Source organism: Branchiostoma belcheri, unplaced genomic scaffold, assembly GCF_001625305.1.
Source record: "Branchiostoma belcheri isolate BF01 breed outbred unplaced genomic scaffold, Haploidv18h27 scaffold28, whole genome shotgun sequence".
In the NCBI taxonomy this organism is placed as follows: domain Eukaryota; kingdom Metazoa; phylum Chordata; class Leptocardii; order Amphioxiformes; family Branchiostomatidae; genus Branchiostoma; species Branchiostoma belcheri.
In genome coordinates, this window is record NW_017803887.1 from 1,045,446 (window position 1) to 1,064,987 (window position 19,542).

The following is a 19,542-nucleotide window of genomic DNA, read 5'->3' on the forward strand; positions in this document are numbered from 1 at the left end:
TTTCGTGAAAAAGGAAGTTAGTCTGGACTGGAGGAAAGAAACAGCAAACATATATATTCAAACATGCGGGATAACTCTATTTATGTTCCTTTCTGGCGTCAAATAAGGGTATGTGACTGGAACTTTGCAGCTGGTTAAAATCGACTGCATTGGAGATCTTCTTTTTTGAGTTTTTTATATTGATATTATTATTATTATTGATATTTTTGTCAATCAAAAACTAAGTAAAAACAAAGTCATTCAACATGATTGTATGTTTTGCAATTTTATTGAAGCAGTCTCCAAGAGGACAGCTCTTCATAGCTTTGTGGTCATCTTCATGTAGAAAACAGTTGTTGATAGCCTGGGTACCATCCGGATTTTCGCTATATGCAACGCTCGAAAATCCGGATGGTACCCAGGCTAAGTTGTTGAGAAATGTGAGCTATTTCATAGAACAACAAAAGCAAGGGACAGTTTCATAACACAATGTAGTGTAGTGTAGTGATCATAAATGCATTGGGAAAAATCTGTGCACTTGGCATGCTGACTTATAGACACGTGTATTTGTGTAAAAAAATTGTCCCTGGCTTTTGTTCCTGTATGCAGGGCTTTGCCTTCTTTCTTATTCAAGCCCATTTATTTGGGTAGTGCAAATGCTGAAATACATGCAGTGGTTTTATTTTTACCATGGCCTCTGACAATCAAATCATAACAGTACGAACATGTGGTTTTGTATTTCTGTTACAAGGATTCTTTCAACCATGAACTTCTATCACAGCGAAAACTACCTTTTTCACCGACCGCAAAATAAAACAACAACTGCAAAATTGATGCATTTACAATACAATTGATAGAGACTTTGTAGTTTACAAGTACTTTTGTACTTTGACATGTATTCTTAGCTCACAATAAAAAAAACAGTAGCTTTTCTATAAATGAAGATGATCAGAAGCTAGAACGATACAAAAAGGGTGCATTGTAAAAAATGAACAACAAAGGATCCCTTTAAGTGTTATTCTGTCTTTTCCTTGGTGTCTTCGCGGTGGTGTAAGAACACGAGACTAAAGACGAAGAGTCCGAACATCATGGAGAACGCACTGGCGTAGTACGGGTACGCGGCCGCGATGAACCGCTCGTACTGCGTGTGGGTGAACGGTCGCACCGAGACCTGAGGGATGGGGAAAAGGAACGAGGCAAAGTTAACAAACTTGAAAAAGTTTGAAAGGCATCCAATGCGATTTCAGGACAGCAAAACTGGAAATATTCGGAATATCTGTATCTGTATCTGTATAGCCAGTATAACTGCCTTTCGACATAACACACCAGAATAAGGCAAAGTTTACTTTAGCACCAATTTTTTGGGGTGCACCATATAAAAATTAATAAAGTAGATTGTAAACAAAACATAACTACAAACCTCGCTGCTACTAATAGCTTGAATCTAAAAAATTCTGAACCCATATCCTAACTTCATAATCTTCAACAAGTACTACAACAAAGATTTTATTACTTTTATGACACTTGGATGGATGTAAAGAATACTAGTATGCTGTATCCAAGTATACATTTAATATCTTTACATTATATAAAGATATTTAAAAAAAATTGGGTGCATTAAGAAAATGGGTGCACAGATCCAATTTTGGGTGCCCCAAGATGCATATGCATGGTGATGTGTATTTTCAGCCCTGACCACTATGACAGCAAATCTCTACTGACCTGAGTAGTAGAGAACAGGTGAGTATAGCCCAGCCTGTTGTAGTCCACTCGATACTGGAACACCCCGTACACATCAGGTAACTTAAACTCCGCAACAAACTTCCCTCCTGAAATAACAGAAACACAGGCTGGTCAGAACCTGTATCATACAACTAGCTATTATATAATAACTGTCTTGCAGTGTGAAAAGCCAGAGCATGTTCTATAATTTAACACAATATCTTAATTTGTTAAAAAAATATACACTGAAAAGTGACAGAATGGATTATCTCATTTGCCTGTATGAATACACATGTATCTCCAATACTACACCACAGTTATGTTTCATACCACAATTACGCAGTACACATTGACCTTATACCACATCCTACCAACCAGGGCATACTGGGCCACAACCCTGTCAATCAACTTAAACCCAATCTCCACCCACTATTTTTTAATCCTTGCAGAAGACGAAATACATACATTGTACATACTTTCATACAAAATTGCATGTTCAGAAAAATTTTATGTCTAAATCTTGAAAATCACATGCAAATTGCAAGTAACTGTTACATGTGGGTACTGTAATTCCTGATTTTTTCACTGTACTTTTATGTTCATTGTTTTCAGTCACTTCTGTACCGTGAACTTATCATTACAGTTAACAAATAATTCCTGGACCTTCTTTTTCCTGCACCTGTCACCACCATGAATATATAGTTCCGTGAACATGTCCATTTTTCTCAGACTGAACTTTTGCTACCGTAAACATAAGTAAATTACAGTATTTTGAATTCGAACCTTGAATGTAGACTTTTTGCTATTTACAGAAAGTGATGAACCCTGACCTTTACGCTGCATGGTGGTGCGTACAAACGGGTCGATCCTCACGAACTCCAGCTGGACGTCGTTGGCGTCAAACGGAACCCACTTGCCGTTCACCAGCTGCTCGATGACGATACTGTACACCTGCAGGTGGCGGGGAGGGTCATTAATTAGGTTAGGCCAAGAAGGTTATGTTTTCAGTAGTGTTTGTCCATCTGTAAGTCTGTTTGCCTGTGAACAGCATAACTCAAGAAGCTTAATATGCATTGTCATGAAACTTAGTAGGTGGGTAGGTCTTGATGAGACCTAGAAATGATTAGATTTTGGGCCCCCTGCCGGCTTTTGTTGGTACTGCAGCAGAACTTCCTATGATTAAAATTGTATAATTTGTCAACTGGAAGGGTTAACATCAAGTGGCGAAGGTATGAGGTCGTGGAACTCTTGTTCATTTTGTTCCCAGCTGTTCCATTACAGCTGTAACAGTTGTTACAGAAGCTACAACTAGCAACATAATGTAATCCAACACCACAGGGTGTCTGCTACAGCACCAGTTACCATGGTGTCTGGTCTATGTCATTGACTTTATGTGTAAAGAATGGAAGAAAAAACAGAGCAAAAACTATGTTTTTCTTGTGCAGAGATAAGAATATACATGTATATTCTATACTCAATAGCTATAGTTTGCTTATACATGTAGATCAGATAGACTATACATGTATATATAGTAACATCATTGCACCCTTTCTTTAGTGATACATGGAACTTTTAGAGAAAAAATTGTGTTTGAAACATACCACTTCCTCCATGACAGTGTATGCTGTGGGGGGTTCTTGTTCCCCCTTGCGATGGTGCTTGACGACCCCCCCTCGCAGCACCCCCTCCTCCTTAAACACCCAGCGGGACAGGGCCAGGGCGAAGGCCTCGTTACCAGACTTGTCATGCCTGAAAACAGACAAACAACTGTTTAAATAACTTCCCAAATGCACCATTCTAGTAGAGCTACATTTGTAGTCTAGAGGGGATGTTAAAGCCATGAATTTGTAAGAACTCCTCACATTTCTACTTCAAGAGTTGCTTTGAAATTCATGATTTTAATAATTTTATTCACTTACTTACTTACTTAGTAAGTACATGTAGTAAGCAATCGAGAAAGTCTCCTCCATAACACTTGGTCTTCCATGGCACTTCACAATTCGTTAGTATCATGCAGGTCAGTGTCACATCGCAGGATGTCTTTATTCAGTGACTTACTAACCTGATGAAACTATTCACGGAGACAAACAAACAGACACCGAACAGTAAAAGAAACAATGCTTACTTCTGAGCCCCAGCGATGGCCTTCTGTACAGCGGCAGTGAAGAACTGGTCACTGAACAGCTCCAGAGACCCGGTGAACACCACACGAGCGTTGTTCCTAGCCTGGAGAGCAGCCACCAGGAGGGTGTTCTTTCCTACAGCATGGGGGTACTGAAAAGGGATATACAGTAAACGTCGATGAAGGTTAGACATCCAGGTAATACGATACGCCAAAAAGCAGTTACTCAAGCAACTGGATATGATTTTGGAAACGGTCATATAGTAAAATTGTTTATTTTTGCCTGGGACCTACATAGGAAGAATTTTGAAGTACAGACTGTAGTGATACATAGGAAACTATTTGCTGTGTCATGAACTTGCAGTTCAAAAAAAATTGACTGAAAGAGAAGGGGACCTTCCCAGTGTGAGTGGTTCAAACCTCACAGTCTGGTTTTACACAGCCTGTATTTACTGTACAAAACTGCCGTGTTGTGCATCGAGGCTGTTTACCTGGTTGTTGTGTGAAGTAAACAAAAACAAGATGCCAGCCATACGACCTTACACAATCAGACGCACAACCCACAGCAGTCTCTCCACTGGAAAACATGCCCTCACCGTGCCGGTATCTAGAACTCACGCTACCGACAGAACATTCATACATACTGCAGTACACATCTGGAACAGTCTCCCAGACAACGTGGTCAGCCTGATCACTGACAACAACCTCCAGTCATTCAAAACAAGAGTACACCGGCATCTTCTTTCCACCACCAGGACTTCTACATGTAGCTAGAACTTTACAACTTTGCTGTAAACCAATGATTAGCCAGGAGTGTTACAATCCAGGCAATTGTTTACATTAGCACATGATAGAAAAAAAAAATACCTCGGACACTTTCTCATCAGGGTAGAAGGAGTAGGAAGTGGAGGAACCAGTCAGGACATCCAACACCAGGGGGTTGTCTGTGTCTGCTACCATGCTGGGAAAACAAACAAATTACATATATACAAATTCAATAATATGTCTGTAGAAGTAGATACAAAAGAAATACGGCTCTTGGTGGCAAATATGCACCAAATCTGTAGTGCGTTTTTGGCACACAGACAGATTAGCCTGAGGGGCTTGGTGGGCGTCACTCCACTGTATAGGTGGGCAAGTCGTGTAAAGTGCCTTTCCCAAGGGCACAACGTTGGGCCATGTTGAGTATCGAACCCGGGACCTATTGGTTCCGAGTCCAACGCTCTAACCGTTGCGCCACCAACACCACTGATCATGTATCATAAATATTGCAACTTGATCATTTTTTTGCCTGCTTTAAAAACAAAGGGTTACAAGTATTGTATTAGCAAACATGTCCTAGTAGCAATCCTCTATCTTTTATGAAAAAAAAACATTGCTACCACTGGCCACTTTTGGGTGGTCCCTTAGATTATATTTCCTTATTGACACAAGCATAAAGAATCCTGTCTATATATGTAGGGCTCTTAATGTTCAATGTTACCTGCACCAGTGCAGCATAAATAGGATTTCAAGCTCTGCAACCACCTTTCTAACATGACAATTTCTTTCGGTCCATGAAGCTAAAGGCTGGGATAGTTGAACCTTGTAAAATCTACTATACTCTACATGAAATCAGAATTACAAGTACATTGTACTTACCCCACCCCCCTGAAGAGAATGGGAGCATCCCGCTTGGTTCCCACGATGTTTTTCACATCAATGAGGTTTTCTGGGTCAGCAACAATCAGGGTGTGCTGGGATAGAACAACAACTTATGTAAATAACAACACATAAACAATGTGATTGTGGTGAGAACAAAAAAAATGGGTCCAATATTAATCTCCAAGCAGATCTTTTGGTGGGGGTAAGACAGTATCAAATTCCCCACCCAATGATACTGTCTTACCCCCACCAAAAGATCTGCTTGGAGATTACCAATGTTACAGTAACTAACCACATACATGATAAGATTTACAGTATAGATATAAATCAAATTTCAATGAATCCATTCTTGTCTTCAGTACAGTGTTAAACAGTGCACAGACTTACATACTAAGCACCAGTACGTAAGACTTAGATGCAATGCCGTTTTGTTCCACTAGGGGGCATTTCTACACAGCTACATGTACTAGTATTTGCTAGACAGATACAGGTAGTACAGGTGTGTTTACCTGTCCCTCGTCAGCCAGGTCATAGTTCAGGTGGTCGATGACGGCTGTTTTTTCCTCATCAAACTCCACACCACACTCACTGGCCAGCTCACGGATCGGCTCACCTGAAATACATGGTCAAATGTACTTATGTTAGTCTCTTCAAGCCATCACTTTAGTACAGTTTCCTTCTATCCTATGTAACAGTTAACTTATGTATTTTTCTAGGAACAAATAAAAAAGAATTGGCACATTTTCTTTAACATACACACATAGATATTGATATACTATACGATACATGTAAAAATCTTCAGATACAAAGCCAAGCCAGGAGATATGATACATGTAGAATATACTTGTAAGTCGATGCAGAATATGCAGTGTGGTATTGAATTCTATTTCATTATGTCATACCCACACCAGAAAACACACATTTCAATGCGAAATGTGCTGGAAATTGAGAACATTTAGTGTCCCTAGACAAAACGTCAATTCTAATGTCCAAATCTGGCATTCAAACTTTGGAAAGTGGCGCACGCGGCACACATGTTCAAATTACTACTAATACAAATGTATACAGAAGTTTAGAAGCCTGTGTGATTCTAAGAAGTTATATTAGAACCCTATGTGATATGGGTAGCAATCACACAGGCCATTGAACATCCGTACAGGTGTTATCACAGCCCATGTATGACATAAAAGTTAATACCGTCCTAGCCACTTGCTAAATAAGATACTGAGATAAGAAACAACAATCCTTACCGATCTCAGAGCTTGCTGCCACCAGGATGTTTCCACCTCCATCAATGAACTCTGTCAGAGCACTGGTGTCCAGGTTACCTCCAAATTCTGGGGTAAAAACAGTTTAACAACATGGTTACAGCTCAGGGAAAACTGTGCTTAAAATGTACTCAAAAGGTCTTTGTATTAATTTCAAAGAGTTGGAGAAATATCATTCCTGAAAGCGTTACAGACTACTTGGTACAGTTGTTCTTTCTTTTTCTTTCTTTCTTTCTTTCTTTCTTTCTTTCTTTCTTTCTTTCTTTCATGAATGGATGGATGAATGATTGAATGAATGAATGAATGAATGAAGAATGGAAAGGAAATGAATTCCAATACATAACGTATACGGTATCAAATAAATTTGAAAGTTGCAATTATGCAATAATATGTCAATGTTAAACGAATCTTTAGTAATTACAATATGTAAAATCAATTTATTAAAACGTGATTAATGAAAAATCTCACTCAACATGCAGTTCAGATAGCTTAGACATGTTGTACATGTATTTTCACAAATTTAAGAACTAAGAAGAAAACGAAACAAAAGCCGACCTTCGACAGACGGAGCGAAGATGATGAGATGTTCGAAGAGGAACTCTCCGTACTTGATGAGAGCGAGGCTGGAGTCGTCTGCGGTCTTGAAGGTCAGGTCAAAGCCTCGGTCTGAAACATCGAACAATTTTTTAGGGTATCAATACATGTATGTACATATGTTGTACAAGCGATTATTTTTTTTAAAAACAAATTACAGGTACACATATATGCAAATTATTGGCATGTACATGTATGCAAATAATTGGTAGGAAAATCATCTGACTTATATAACCCATTTTTTCCCTACCACTCACTGGCCGTGACAGCATGGCATTTGCTCATATATAACTTTATACTCATAGGCAGTTAACTAGTTGTGATGCTAATAAATTTTGGTGCCTTATCATTACACTGGATCCCAGGCTGCTTCCAGAGCCAGCTCTATAGGCTCTAGGGCTAACACCAAATTATGAGCGTAACTTTTAAGATGATAAATAATTTATCTGTCTTTGCCCCCATGAAGAAGACCCTAAAATATTAAGAGGCATTTTTTTTGGAGGCACGTTGCAATTGGTCCTTAATCTGAAAATATTCCCTGTGTAGGCCCTGGAAACAGTCCGACTTTTAGCCTGGCTTAGTCAGGGCCTAGGGTGTCCTGATAGTCAGGCCTTTTCTTTCTTACAGTCTTTCCAGCCAGCCTTAAATCTGATTCCTGCTGAAGTACTTTCTTCTGAAACCGACCCCGTAAAAACTCCCGGCAAGCGCTGAAAGATCTGGGAGGGCGGACAACACTACCAGAACCGTAGAGATGCCGGGGAGCCAACGATGATCTGGCTACAAAAACCACGCTGGGATGTGCATACGTGGTGCCCCTCCCCATATACCGTGCACCTCTGAACATACGCCTCCTTGCACCACATTTACACCGTCTTTGCACCTTCTTACCTGCCAGAGACTTAAAGAACACGGAGTGGGACTCCTTGATGGCCAGGTTGTCCAGCAGGACCAGTGTCCGGCCGCCTGCGTGGACGCCGACAAGAGCCGCTAGCAGAACAATCAGCACACGGGAAGCCATGTTGGAGCGAGAAGAACAAGATACACCTCCGCGGAATGATACATGAAAAATTATTTCCTCTCTTATGAAAAAAAAGTTACTGCAAATATTTCATAGAGTCGAAGATATACTTTATACTCGATAAAATGTGATGTTTTGATGTCATTTGTCGTTTAATGTGTTTAAGATTAACTATTAAGATGCACTATTTTCTTCCAAGCGTCGATATACAATCAGCTGGAGCCGCATCACAGCGTGCAACGTGGCTCAGGTCAAAGGTTATCGATAACTAGTTGATGAGTTAATGATTAACTCATGACGTCAGGTCCAGCATGCCTCGCGGTGGAAGAGGAGGTCATTTGACATTTGGGACAAATATTTAGTGTTTTTGCGGGATTTTCCTGTTGTTTTAAGAGACTGACCATGGCGGGAGACCTTCCTAGTATTTCGTACATGGCTCTGTACATCGTCTCGGCGAGCGTCGTCACGGACTCGCGCTCGGCGACGCACTGGAGGCTGGACCAAGAGCGGGGGCTAGTCCGGCCCGCCGGCGAGTCCGACCTCACCGATCTGCTAGCAGGGGAGGGCGAGACAACAGACCCCCTCCTCGGTATCCTCACGAGAAATACTCAAAACCCATGGGAGGACTCGAACCCGGGAGCGATAGACGGAGCCTGTAGCACGTGCGGGAAGTTGGGATCTGGTAGAATTAGTGGACAAGAAAGGTAAAGATTTGGTGGTTTTGTCTTGATATCTGAGCTAACGGTATCTTCTGAGGTGAGAGGGTATCAGCTGTCAGTTGTTGTTTACGTTTCTGCACCTGTTAAAGAAGACACAGAACCTCGTGTAAATAAGGGTTAGGGTCGGGATAACGCCTTGTAAGGTCAGGTAGCTACTGTAAGTTTCGCGATCGTTTTGATTTTGCAGTGAAAGGCATACAAAAGCGATTTCATGGCAGCAAAAATGGAAATATTCTGAATAAGGCAATCTTTGATATATTCACACATAACACATTATTAGCACATTTGAGTCAGTATTTCATACTCTGGGCTTTTACAACTGCAGAAACAAGCCCCAAGATGAGTCCTTCATTTGCTGGGAGGTACCCAAAAAAAAAACAGCCAAGGGCCCTGCCAGTAACCATTTTCCGTCAGAATTTTGGGTATTTTTGCTCCAAGAGGGTTTATACATTGGGATAGTGTGGTTTTAACTCAGTATGTAGATAAACAACTAGAACATTGACTTTGAAAAATCGGGTTTCCAAGCCCTAAAAACTGAACAGGATGGTGTGGCCTAACATAGTAACCAGAAGATCACCTTGCCTTTAATCTATAATATAATATACATGTGTTTGTATACAGTACAGTAATATAGTGTAACAGCCATCAAATGATAAAATATAATCAACTAAATACTTGATATTGTTTTCCCAGATTGTTAAAACTTGAGTCAGAAACGACGATCCTGACGTGTGGCGAGGCGGTAAACGAGACTCAGTATGACCACCTGGACGGCATCGCGCAGCGCCACAAACACAAATCCCACCCCGAACCCGAGGTCGCCATGATCTTCAAGAAAACCGAGGGAGACGAAATCGACATGAACGCCCTGGAACAAAACCTCCGGATGACTCTCGACGAGGTGGGATTTTTTTTTGTTTCGGGTGGCAGATCTGTTAATGTCTAGACAGAGTAGATGATAATTGTAAATACTAGATGTTAGTCTTTATGTAGTTTGTATGTCCTTGTTCTATATGCTTTTACGGTGCAGGAAGATTAGCTGCCTATTCATGTATTTTTGTACGACAGCTAATGGACTGAATAAAGTATCCAAGTAGGTTGACAGCATGTGGGTGGGGAGGATTGACAGGCAGAATGAAAGGTCATAAGGTCAGACACAGGAAATCGACACGAACGCTCTTGAACAAAATCCATGGATGACTCTCGACGAGGTGGGATTCTCATTTGTTTCGGGTGGCAGATCTGTTTGTCTAGACAGAGTAGGTTGATAGCATGTAGGTGGGGAAGACTGACAGGCAGAATGAAAGTTCACAAGGTCAGACACAGGAGATGAGGTGAACTTAAAGGTCCCATAATGTGGCTGATAGAAGTTAGCTTTTTGTAATGTACATGTATCTTTTATTTTGTATCTTCTGTTGCAGAATCCCAAGTCGATAGCCGTTTACAACCAGATAGGAAACTTCTTCCGAATACGCGGGAACACCTTCTCCGCCATCGAGTGCTTCCGGAAAGCGTTGTCGCTGTCGCCTAGCAACCCGGACATCCTGCTGAACCTGGCCAGAGTGCTGTTCAACCTGCAGTATCTGGACGACGCTATCCACCTGACCAGACGGTCACTGGAGCTACAGCCGCCTGGACAGAACTGCTGGCTACATCACTTTACACTGGGTAGGTTCAGTCTTTTGAGACTGACTGACAGATGTAGACTATCTATAAGCCTACCAGTACGTCGGCAGAACGTACTGCACCTGCACAAAACCCATAATGTATTAGGCATAGCACTTCGGCAGAACGTACTGCACCTGCGCAAAACCCATAATATATTGGGCATAGCACTTCGGCAGAAGGTACTGCACCTGCGCAAAACTCATAATATATTGGGCATAGCACTTCGGCAGAACGTACTGCACCTGCGCAAAACGCATAATATATTGGGCATAGCACTTCGGCAGAACGTACTGCACCTGCGCAAAACGCATAATGTATTGGGCATAGCACGTCGGCAGAACGTACTGCACCTGCGCAAAACCCATAATGTATTGGGCATAGCACTTCGGCAGAACGTCTCATATAAGGTTGTATTCACACATATAAGGTTGACATCCCGTCTGTAGCTTCATAATTTGTTTCATATTCCTCAAAATATGAGTGTTGTGGAGTTGATTGAACCAGAATCTTTTTTTTTTTTTTGCAAATCAGAAAAAAATGAAGAGGCGAATCTGAGAACCAACAAATTAAATTGGTGTGGCCTTATGTAGCAATGTTAACTGCATCATTTAAGCATCTGTTTCTCCCTTCTGCAGGTGAAATACTAAAAGCATACGGGAACTACCACGAGGCCAGTATCCACTTCAGACATGCCCTGGACTTAAATCCCTCCTTTCTACCTGCCAGGGCCCATCTTCAGGTAAGACTACATAAAAATACAAGGAATCAAAGATCTCATACATCATGTACTTCTGTAAAAGTTTTGTGAATTTCTTAATTTTTGTGAATTTCTGTCTTAGCATTTTCCCACTGGCAACAGACATGCATATGGTAAGAAATTAAATACAGGAAGTGAGATAATCTTTTCTGAGACCTTTGACCTAACTTCCTGTTGTTTGCTACTTAAATGTACTATTCTGTTCAAAGGATTACAAAAATGTAACGTAAGTTTGAAAGGTGCAAGCTTTTTGAGAAAATTCACACAAATTCACGAACATTCATTTTTTTTTCGTTGCTTGCGCTGAAATTAAAGCTCTCACTGGAAGTGAATTTAAGATTTAACAGCAGCAACATTTCATGCTATGTACAACATGTCTCAATCAATTCTCTTATTACAATGCTGTTCCTATAGTCGTTGGCCAACCCGCAGACCTCCTCAGCAACAGTATACACAGCAGTCATCATCAGCTGTCTGATCGTGGGGGTGCTGATCTGTTTATGGCACAGCCTGGACATCTGTCATCACACGTGCGGCAGTCCCGCCAGAAAGACGCTCCGAACGGTGGACTGGGATCGCAGCCGGATTTCCATACCGTCCCGCGTCATCCGCTTTAAAAAAGTTTAACCGAAAAAAAAACTTCCAGTATTTAAAAAAAAGCCATATTCTTGACCAATACGAAGGTACCAGGGTGTTGGTACTGAAACCAGACATTGTTGTTGGTTTTACAGAAATTTCCAACTGAAAAGATGAAGAAGCATCTTTTTTTCACAATATGTAAATGCATGGAACTTTCTAAAAAGGGTGTTGAAATGTGACAGTGATGTAATAGTGGGTTTATATTACATGTTGTTAGAGATTCTTCAACAACCGAACTGCCAAAAAAGGCAAACGTTTTGTTTTATAACAAAAGTTTTTTTGAATAGCTACCTCTACATAGAAGTTATTTACTATTGCAGTGAGAAATGACAGATATGTTACCGATATGTGGAAAAAAGCGGGTTAAAACAGCCTGGAGACTGCAGTACACTTCAGTGCCAGTAGGGGACTCTGTTATACATTTTGCCAGTACTGTTTTGTTCACAAATTTGTTGCAAACATTTTACCCACTCGAATTAAAGGTGGCCACATGGTACATGTAAAATTTGGAGCATATCTCACTGGCAAGTGCTTTTGGCACATGTTTACCTCTGATTTTAACTTAAAAGTTTTATTATTTGAAAAAAAAAAAGATACTGTTCTGTCGTGAAGATGTTTCTTTCAGAGAGCATAATGGCTTCTCAGAGATAAAAAGGTAATAAAAGTAACTGTTGTTGGTTCATTGTATTAGTTAATTCAATATTTTGTATGTGTGCAAAAGTTCTTGGTGAACACCATCCAAACACATGTAAATAGACCTGTCCTTGGTGCTGAACACCATCCACACACAGGCAAACACACCTGTCCTTGGTACTGAACACCATCCACACACAGGCAAACACACCTGTCCTTGGTACTGAACACCATCCACACATAGGCAAACATGCCTGTCCTTGGTGCTGAACACCATCCATACACAGGCAATCACACCTCTCCCTGATACTGTCCTTGGTGCTGAACACCATCCACACACAGGTAAACACACCTGTCCTTGGTGCTGAACACCATCAACACACATTTAAACACACCTGTCCTTGGTGCTGAACACCATCCATACACATTTAAACACACCTGTCCTTGGTGCTGAACACCATCCATCCACACACAAACACACTTGTCCTTGGTGCTGTACACCATCCACAGTTACACACACATACAAACACACCTGTCCTTGGTACTGAACACAATTCACACAGGTAAACACGCCATCCACATACAGGTGCACACAATTTGTATTTCAAAAACATACCTGCTCTATATCTTACTGACATAAGTTGACCACACATTGAACATACTAATCAAATAAGGTTTGACATGGTTTCTTTTATGTCAAAAATCTCAGCATCTTCCACAGAAAGTTTGTACAAAGAAGATCATTATTATAACAATAACGTTACCTAAAGCCATGATTAGAATTTTCCATGTCCCTTTTCTCCCCTATAATTGCTGTGATAAGATCAACTCTCTCAAATATCGCAAATGATTTTTGTTGGCCCAAGAAGTATAACATTAACAACACCCTGTGATACATGTAACTAGTTGGGGGAAGGTTAACCTCCACCACTCTCTAAGCAGAGGTTTGGTTTTTGGTTTATTTTTAGGTGCTTTTAGGCTATTTGACGGGCTTTCTTTATTGCACTGGTACCTTTTTTTACACTGTTAGGAAAGATACCAGCACAAAAAAGAAAGCCTAATAAAAATAAGCCAAAAACCCAAACCTACTAGCTTGGAGAGTAAACTTTCACTCCTGTACCCAAAGTCAAAACTTGTACCAAGAGCAGAAATTTGACACAAGTGAAAATTTTGCTCAAATTGAGTTTGGAAATCTTATTTTACATACATGTATGAATGTTTACATTTTTTACACTTCTTTAAAGTTTTTTCCTCTCATTTTACTAACCATAAGTATGTCATATACAACAAATGTAACAGTTGCATAAACTACAGGACATACAGAACACAAAAACAAGAAAGTAGTAGTGACTGTTTTATTCATTGACCAAGACATACGTACATAGAAGATTTCAAGCTAACACTGCTTGGGTGTTAGGCCACACCAATTTAATTTGTTGGTTCTCGGATTTTTTCAGAAAAAATATGAAGCGACAGGGCGAAAAAAATAAAATAAAAACAGGTCTAGGCATCCCATTATAGGCTTAAATGCTACGGAATGAGCCATGAAGTCAACACAAAAGGCTTGGTTAAAATTTAAACATTGAATTTTGAACTTTTAATCAAACCACTGCAATGATAGATGGGAAAACTGTAACAACTAGGAAGAAAAAGGACTTTCCTCAACTGTTGGGGGCAAAACATGAGCATTTTTCAGTTGATTCAGGACCAGAATCAGATATTTTTTTTTTGCAAATCAGAAAAAACGAAGAGGCGAATCCGAGAACCAACAAATTAAATTGGTGTGGCCTTACATCAAGAAGACAAATAGTACTTGTAAAAAAGTTTTGAGTTTGCTTAAAGTACTGTTCAACCTTTGTCTCATATCAGAAGGTCAAAAACAGCATGGCTAACACAGTGAAGAACACAACAGGTTTATATATAAACTACATCTTGTAACCCAGCTTGTTTCTTTCTTTTTGTTTCTTCCGTACAATGTCTATGGATCTGTCTTTCCACGTGCTTTTTCTCAGTTTGATGGGCCTGTTACCTACGTATTTTCCTGAAAAGAAAAAAAGAAAATGTTAGATGAGTTTATAGATATACAATGTCCCTGATGCTTGTTTCGTATCATAGGCTGGTTCCAGCTATTAAAACAACAAAGGGTGTAAGCTTGTTTCTCCGCTATTTCAGCGACCTGAAATGATGATGAAAATGTGCTAAGAAATGGCAGTAAATGTCAATACCAAACAGATTTCCTCGTTCAAAATATTTTTGTTTTGCAACCTTAAAATTGCATGGGATGCCTTTATCTTTGTTTCCAGTTAGTAAAACTCACCGTTCATTTCTCTCATGGCTTTTACAAAGTCGTTAGGATCCTTGAAGCTGACGAACCCGTAGCCTTTGGTCTTGTTTGTCCTCTTGTCCCTGATGACCTTGGCCTTGAGGAAGGATGGATATTTGTTGAATGCTCGGGCCAGAACATCATCATTCACCTCGTTTCCTAAGTCTCCACAGAAAATTCTGAAGTCATCTGGAAGGACAAAACAAGATATAAAAGGTTTAAGACTTCTGGAAAGTGTATCTAAAAATGAATGAAGACAAATTATTTACATAGTCAATGAGTAAACACAATTATTCCATAGTTTTAAATGACAGGACCATCCTACTTCTGGTAGTAGTAGTACTAGAAGTAGAAGTAGTAGTTAGTAGTAGTGGTAGTAGTAGTAGAGTAGTAGTAGTGGTACATGTAGTTGTTACTGTAGTAGTCACTTTAGTTATACTTAGTAGTAGGAGTAGTACATGTAGTATCATCTACAGTAGTATCAGTGGAAAACAAGTATACATTTGTAGTTGGTTTATAACCCTGACCTGTCTCCCACTCCTGCAGACTGGAGTCCTCCCACAGCTGTCCTGCGGCTGTTCTGATGTACTTCTTCTGTTTCTCCTTCTGTTTCCTCTTCTTCTGGTTGTCTGGTCCTGATGTGCTCTCCTCAGCTGCTGCTATAGCCTGGCCCTGTTCTACCGTAGGGGCTGGAGTATGCCCAACACACAACAACAAAATCAGAAATTTCAAGTTTTCAGGAAAAATTTTTGTGACCTAGAACTTTGAACTTAATTCACCACCTTCACATCAGTGGCACAAACGGACAAGACGTGAGTAGAATAACAAATTAGAACAAAATATAACAAATTATAATCAAATGTCAAGCCTTAGGCACCTAACTAATTTATAAAATAATACTTAAATATGCAAGTTACTGTTATAACAATACAGTTAACAAATTATGGCAACTTATACGGTACCGGTAACAGCATAAGAAGCTTATCACGTTTTGTGTTGGACCAAAAGTTTTAACTTTCATGTATAAGCTTACCTGCTTGTTGGTGTCCAGGCTGTGGGAGTTCTACTGTTGGTTCCACTGTGGGCAGGACTGGTGTGATCTCAGCAGCCTGGGCCAGCTCTGTGGACGGCTGTTCTTCTGACTGGAACAGGGAACGAAAAAAATCTCAACAATTAGCATATTCTATAAAAAACTGGGTGTAAATTTGGGACATAGATGCACCCAGTCAGCATAAAACTGTAGCCCTCCAGAGTTTTGTACCATGCCTTTCATTGAGCATTTCAGAACCTAAAATCTTTAGACACAGAAAAAATTTCAACAATTAGCATATTCAATCACTTTATATTCAACACAATACTTTTATATTCACGGTTTTCTGTACCACGAATTTATCATTACCAAGAACAATATATAGTTATGGGAACATGTCCATTTTTCTCGGACCGCAAATTTTGCTACCGCCAATAAAATAGACTCACTAAGTATATATATCGTGAGTTAACATCTTGGATATTAACTACATAACACTTTTGCAGATATGCAATAAGAAAGAAGCAGTACTAACATGTTCTGTTGCTGTAGTGGGTGGTTTGTACACCGTGGGTCCACTCTCTACAACCACTCCAGGCTGGGGCCGGGGGGTGGGGGCTGCATAGGGACCTGTCTGGGCAGCGGCATCGGCCCCGGCATGGGTCCCATCGCCATCCGCTCACCCCCCATCGGACCAATGGGCCGACCCATCATGGGGCCTACGGGACCGACCATGGTCGGTCTGACCATGGGAGGGCCCATTTGGGGCAGGTGGACGGGGGGGATGGGGGCCCCATGTGGGGCAGGGGGGGGTAGGGGTGGGTGGCGGGGGGACCAGTGGGGGGGGCGCGTGCAGCTGGTGGGGGATGGAAGATGGGGGCGAGGGGCGGGCACCGGACGGCTGACAGGGATCACCGCTGGACCAATGGGAGCTGGGAAGAGAAACAAATATTTTTAAATACTAGTAACACTAATCCAGTAGTATTCTTGAGTAAGACTTAAGACCTTTAGTAAATTACATTAAAGATTATATTATTCCCCCCGAAAAGTATTGGGCGGGTATGACATAAATAAAATATAACACAGGGTATTCCGCATCACTCTCGGTCCCAGCCCTCCCGCGGATCGGATCTCCCTCCGGCCTTCGGGCGATCCGACGCGCAGTCGGGCTGGTACCACGGGCGATACGGAATACCCTGTGTTGTATTCTATATTTATCACAGCCCATGACATAAGAACTTATGTCCCTGCTGTACCTGAAACATGTATAAAGAGGAACAAACAGAAGTACCTGAGACAGGCTGCACCGTGATAGGTCTGTTGATAATAGGTGCAACACGGACTGCAGTCACACCCATTCCCATAGTCGCCTGGGCAGAGGCAATACTAGCTGCAACCTGCTCGTAGGAATACATAAAAATTATTAACATACTAAGCAGATGTTTAAGATTTAACACTTAAGATCCCACCAAACACTTATCAATAAAAAAGATTAAGCATAGTTCTCAATAGGCTGTTTCAGCGTAGGGGCCCCCTATGCTGTGATTTGAACCCCTATAGCTATGCTTGACTGTCTGTCAACCAGTGTGGGGGTGCTTTTTGAGCGGGAGAACCTTCTGACCAGACCCAACATAAATCTTCTTAAAAAAGCAAATTTGACTTAAGAATGAAGCCAAAACAGAGGTAAAACATTAACATCACAAAATCTGTCCCTAAATTAGCAGGAAATAGTGTCTCAGGGAGTTATTATTTTGAGGGAAGAATACCAGACCCCTGCTGTAGCCTTGTTTTTGTGCAGTTTGCGCCGCAGAAAGTTGCCCTTCTTTACCTGACCCCTACACTGTGAAAAAATCCTGTTGAGAACCCTGTTAAGGGTCCAGTCTTACACAGTTTGTGCTTACTGTACAAAACTGGTAAAAAACACATGTGTTACTTTTACTGTATATAGTAGAGGGGATTCATTCCTCAAGCTACCGACATCTTGCACACGCAGTCTTCCCTCAGTAAGACACCTGGAGCCGCATAGTTCCCGTTTAGAACTTTTATTCAGCCTGTCACACGACCGGTTTCGCCTGTGTGGCTTCTTTAGGTGTACAGAGGCTAATGAATCCCCTCTACTATATATAACATATGTTTTACTGGTTGTGTGAAATAAACAAACAATCGGTTCAAAATCAAATAACACAGAGGAGTTAGAGTACATGTGTACTTGTATTGCCCATACCTGGTTGAATGTGTTAGCTCCGATGACCATGCGAGGGGGACCGCCGGGTACGGCCAGCGCGACCGCGGGCAGGGCGGGAGAGGGAGCCGCTATCTCCTGCTCAAACCTAACACAGACACAACAGACAGTCATCAAACACTGCCACAGACACTAGGCAATTTTTAACCCTTGTCCTGCTGGCATTCCTAGCACAATATTTTTCAATAATTTCATGTCTTAATTAGATCATAGACCCCCAATTTTTTTTTGCCCCACAGTGGCATAGTTACTTCCGCATTTGCTGCGTTTCGCTGTGGTGTGATGCGTTGCACGAGAAATACCCCCCCAAATCGTACCTATACAGGGTGCTATATAGGTGGTACTGTATGTGCAGAACAACAATTGTTGTGCTCCGCAGGACAAGGCCAAGGGTTAAAGGCACCCAATGCAATTTCAGGGTGGCAAAACATTTTTTTTAAATTCTGGATGAAGAAATCTGTTTGATATGGACGTTTTCTGCCTTTTCTTAGCACGTTTTCGTTATCATTTCATATTCAAAGCGTTTGAAATACATGTAGTCCAAAAATAGCTAGAACCAGCCTACGATACAAAACAAGCAACCGTCAGTGATAGTTGCAAGCTTGCCTCACACTCACAGGTATATATATAATTCATGTTTTGAGGTGCACATGCACTTTGTAGGTAAGTTTCATCTATAAAGTTAGATGGTATTCTACTCAAAATTATCATGTTTCATCTTTTTCATATCACAACTTTTCAAAGATTTTATCAAAAATGTAACTATATATATTTCACAGCCATAATAATTTTACATATATAACTAATAAAAGGCGTCATAAATTATTACGTTTTGACAACAACATGCCGATAAAACTTCGCACGTGTTTAAAAAATATCCAACAAAACGCGATTTCATTTAAAACGTCAAAATCTCCCACAAATTTATCTTGGTGTTGGGGGGGAGGGGGGCAACAATACCTGTGTAAATTTCTTGAATTTGACGACGTATAAGGTACCACAAAAGTTCTCAAAAGACGGTAAACGGCGTCTTAAGGTACAAGACGTCACGAAAATGACCGAAGACGTTTCTTACCGGCTCATTTCAGCCTCCATTTCCCGCAGTTTCTGCTGATGATCTTCTGGGACCGCCATTTTCGCTTCTTTGTGAGTAGCAAGATGCACTGAGCGCACACAAACGAAAT

General features: G+C 40.9%; 3 protein-coding genes across 3 annotated transcripts; 1 reads left to right on the forward strand and 2 right to left on the reverse strand.

The window, feature by feature from the left end:
• Positions 1–625: 625 nt before the first annotated feature.
• On the reverse strand, positions 626–8,382 carry LOC109472652 (dolichyl-diphosphooligosaccharide--protein glycosyltransferase 48 kDa subunit-like). Its single transcript, XM_019772488.1, has 11 exons — positions 8,218–8,382; positions 7,291–7,401; positions 6,718–6,804; positions 5,977–6,080; positions 5,465–5,559; positions 4,691–4,784; positions 3,827–3,975; positions 3,303–3,450; positions 2,532–2,652; positions 1,702–1,808; positions 626–1,150 (listed from the first exon to the last, which is right to left on the reverse strand). Exons 1-11 carry the CDS (start codon positions 8,345–8,347, stop codon positions 995–997), a joined length of 1,302 nt encoding a protein of 433 aa, XP_019628047.1. The 5' UTR covers positions 8,348–8,382; the 3' UTR covers positions 626–994.
• Positions 8,383–8,638: 256 nt separating this feature from the next.
• On the forward strand, positions 8,639–12,688 carry LOC109472664. The gene is made up of 5 exons (XM_019772503.1): positions 8,639–9,051; positions 9,760–9,967; positions 10,488–10,734; positions 11,370–11,473; positions 11,906–12,688. The coding sequence occupies exons 1-5, from the start codon at positions 8,750–8,752 to the stop codon at positions 12,116–12,118; spliced, it is 1,074 nt and encodes a 357-aa protein (XP_019628062.1). The 5' UTR covers positions 8,639–8,749; the 3' UTR covers positions 12,119–12,688.
• A 1,802-nt stretch (positions 12,689–14,490) lies between these two features.
• LOC109472655 (RNA-binding protein 42-like) lies at positions 14,491–19,522 on the reverse strand. Its single transcript, XM_019772490.1, is given in 9 exon segments — positions 14,491–14,804; positions 15,081–15,275; positions 15,614–15,775; positions 16,120–16,228; positions 16,652–16,722; positions 16,725–17,048; positions 17,408–17,513; positions 18,341–18,446; positions 19,434–19,522. Coding segments are annotated over 9 exon segments (1,248 nt in total). The 5' UTR covers positions 19,493–19,522; the 3' UTR covers positions 14,491–14,688.
• Between the last annotated feature and the right edge of the window lie 20 nt (positions 19,523–19,542).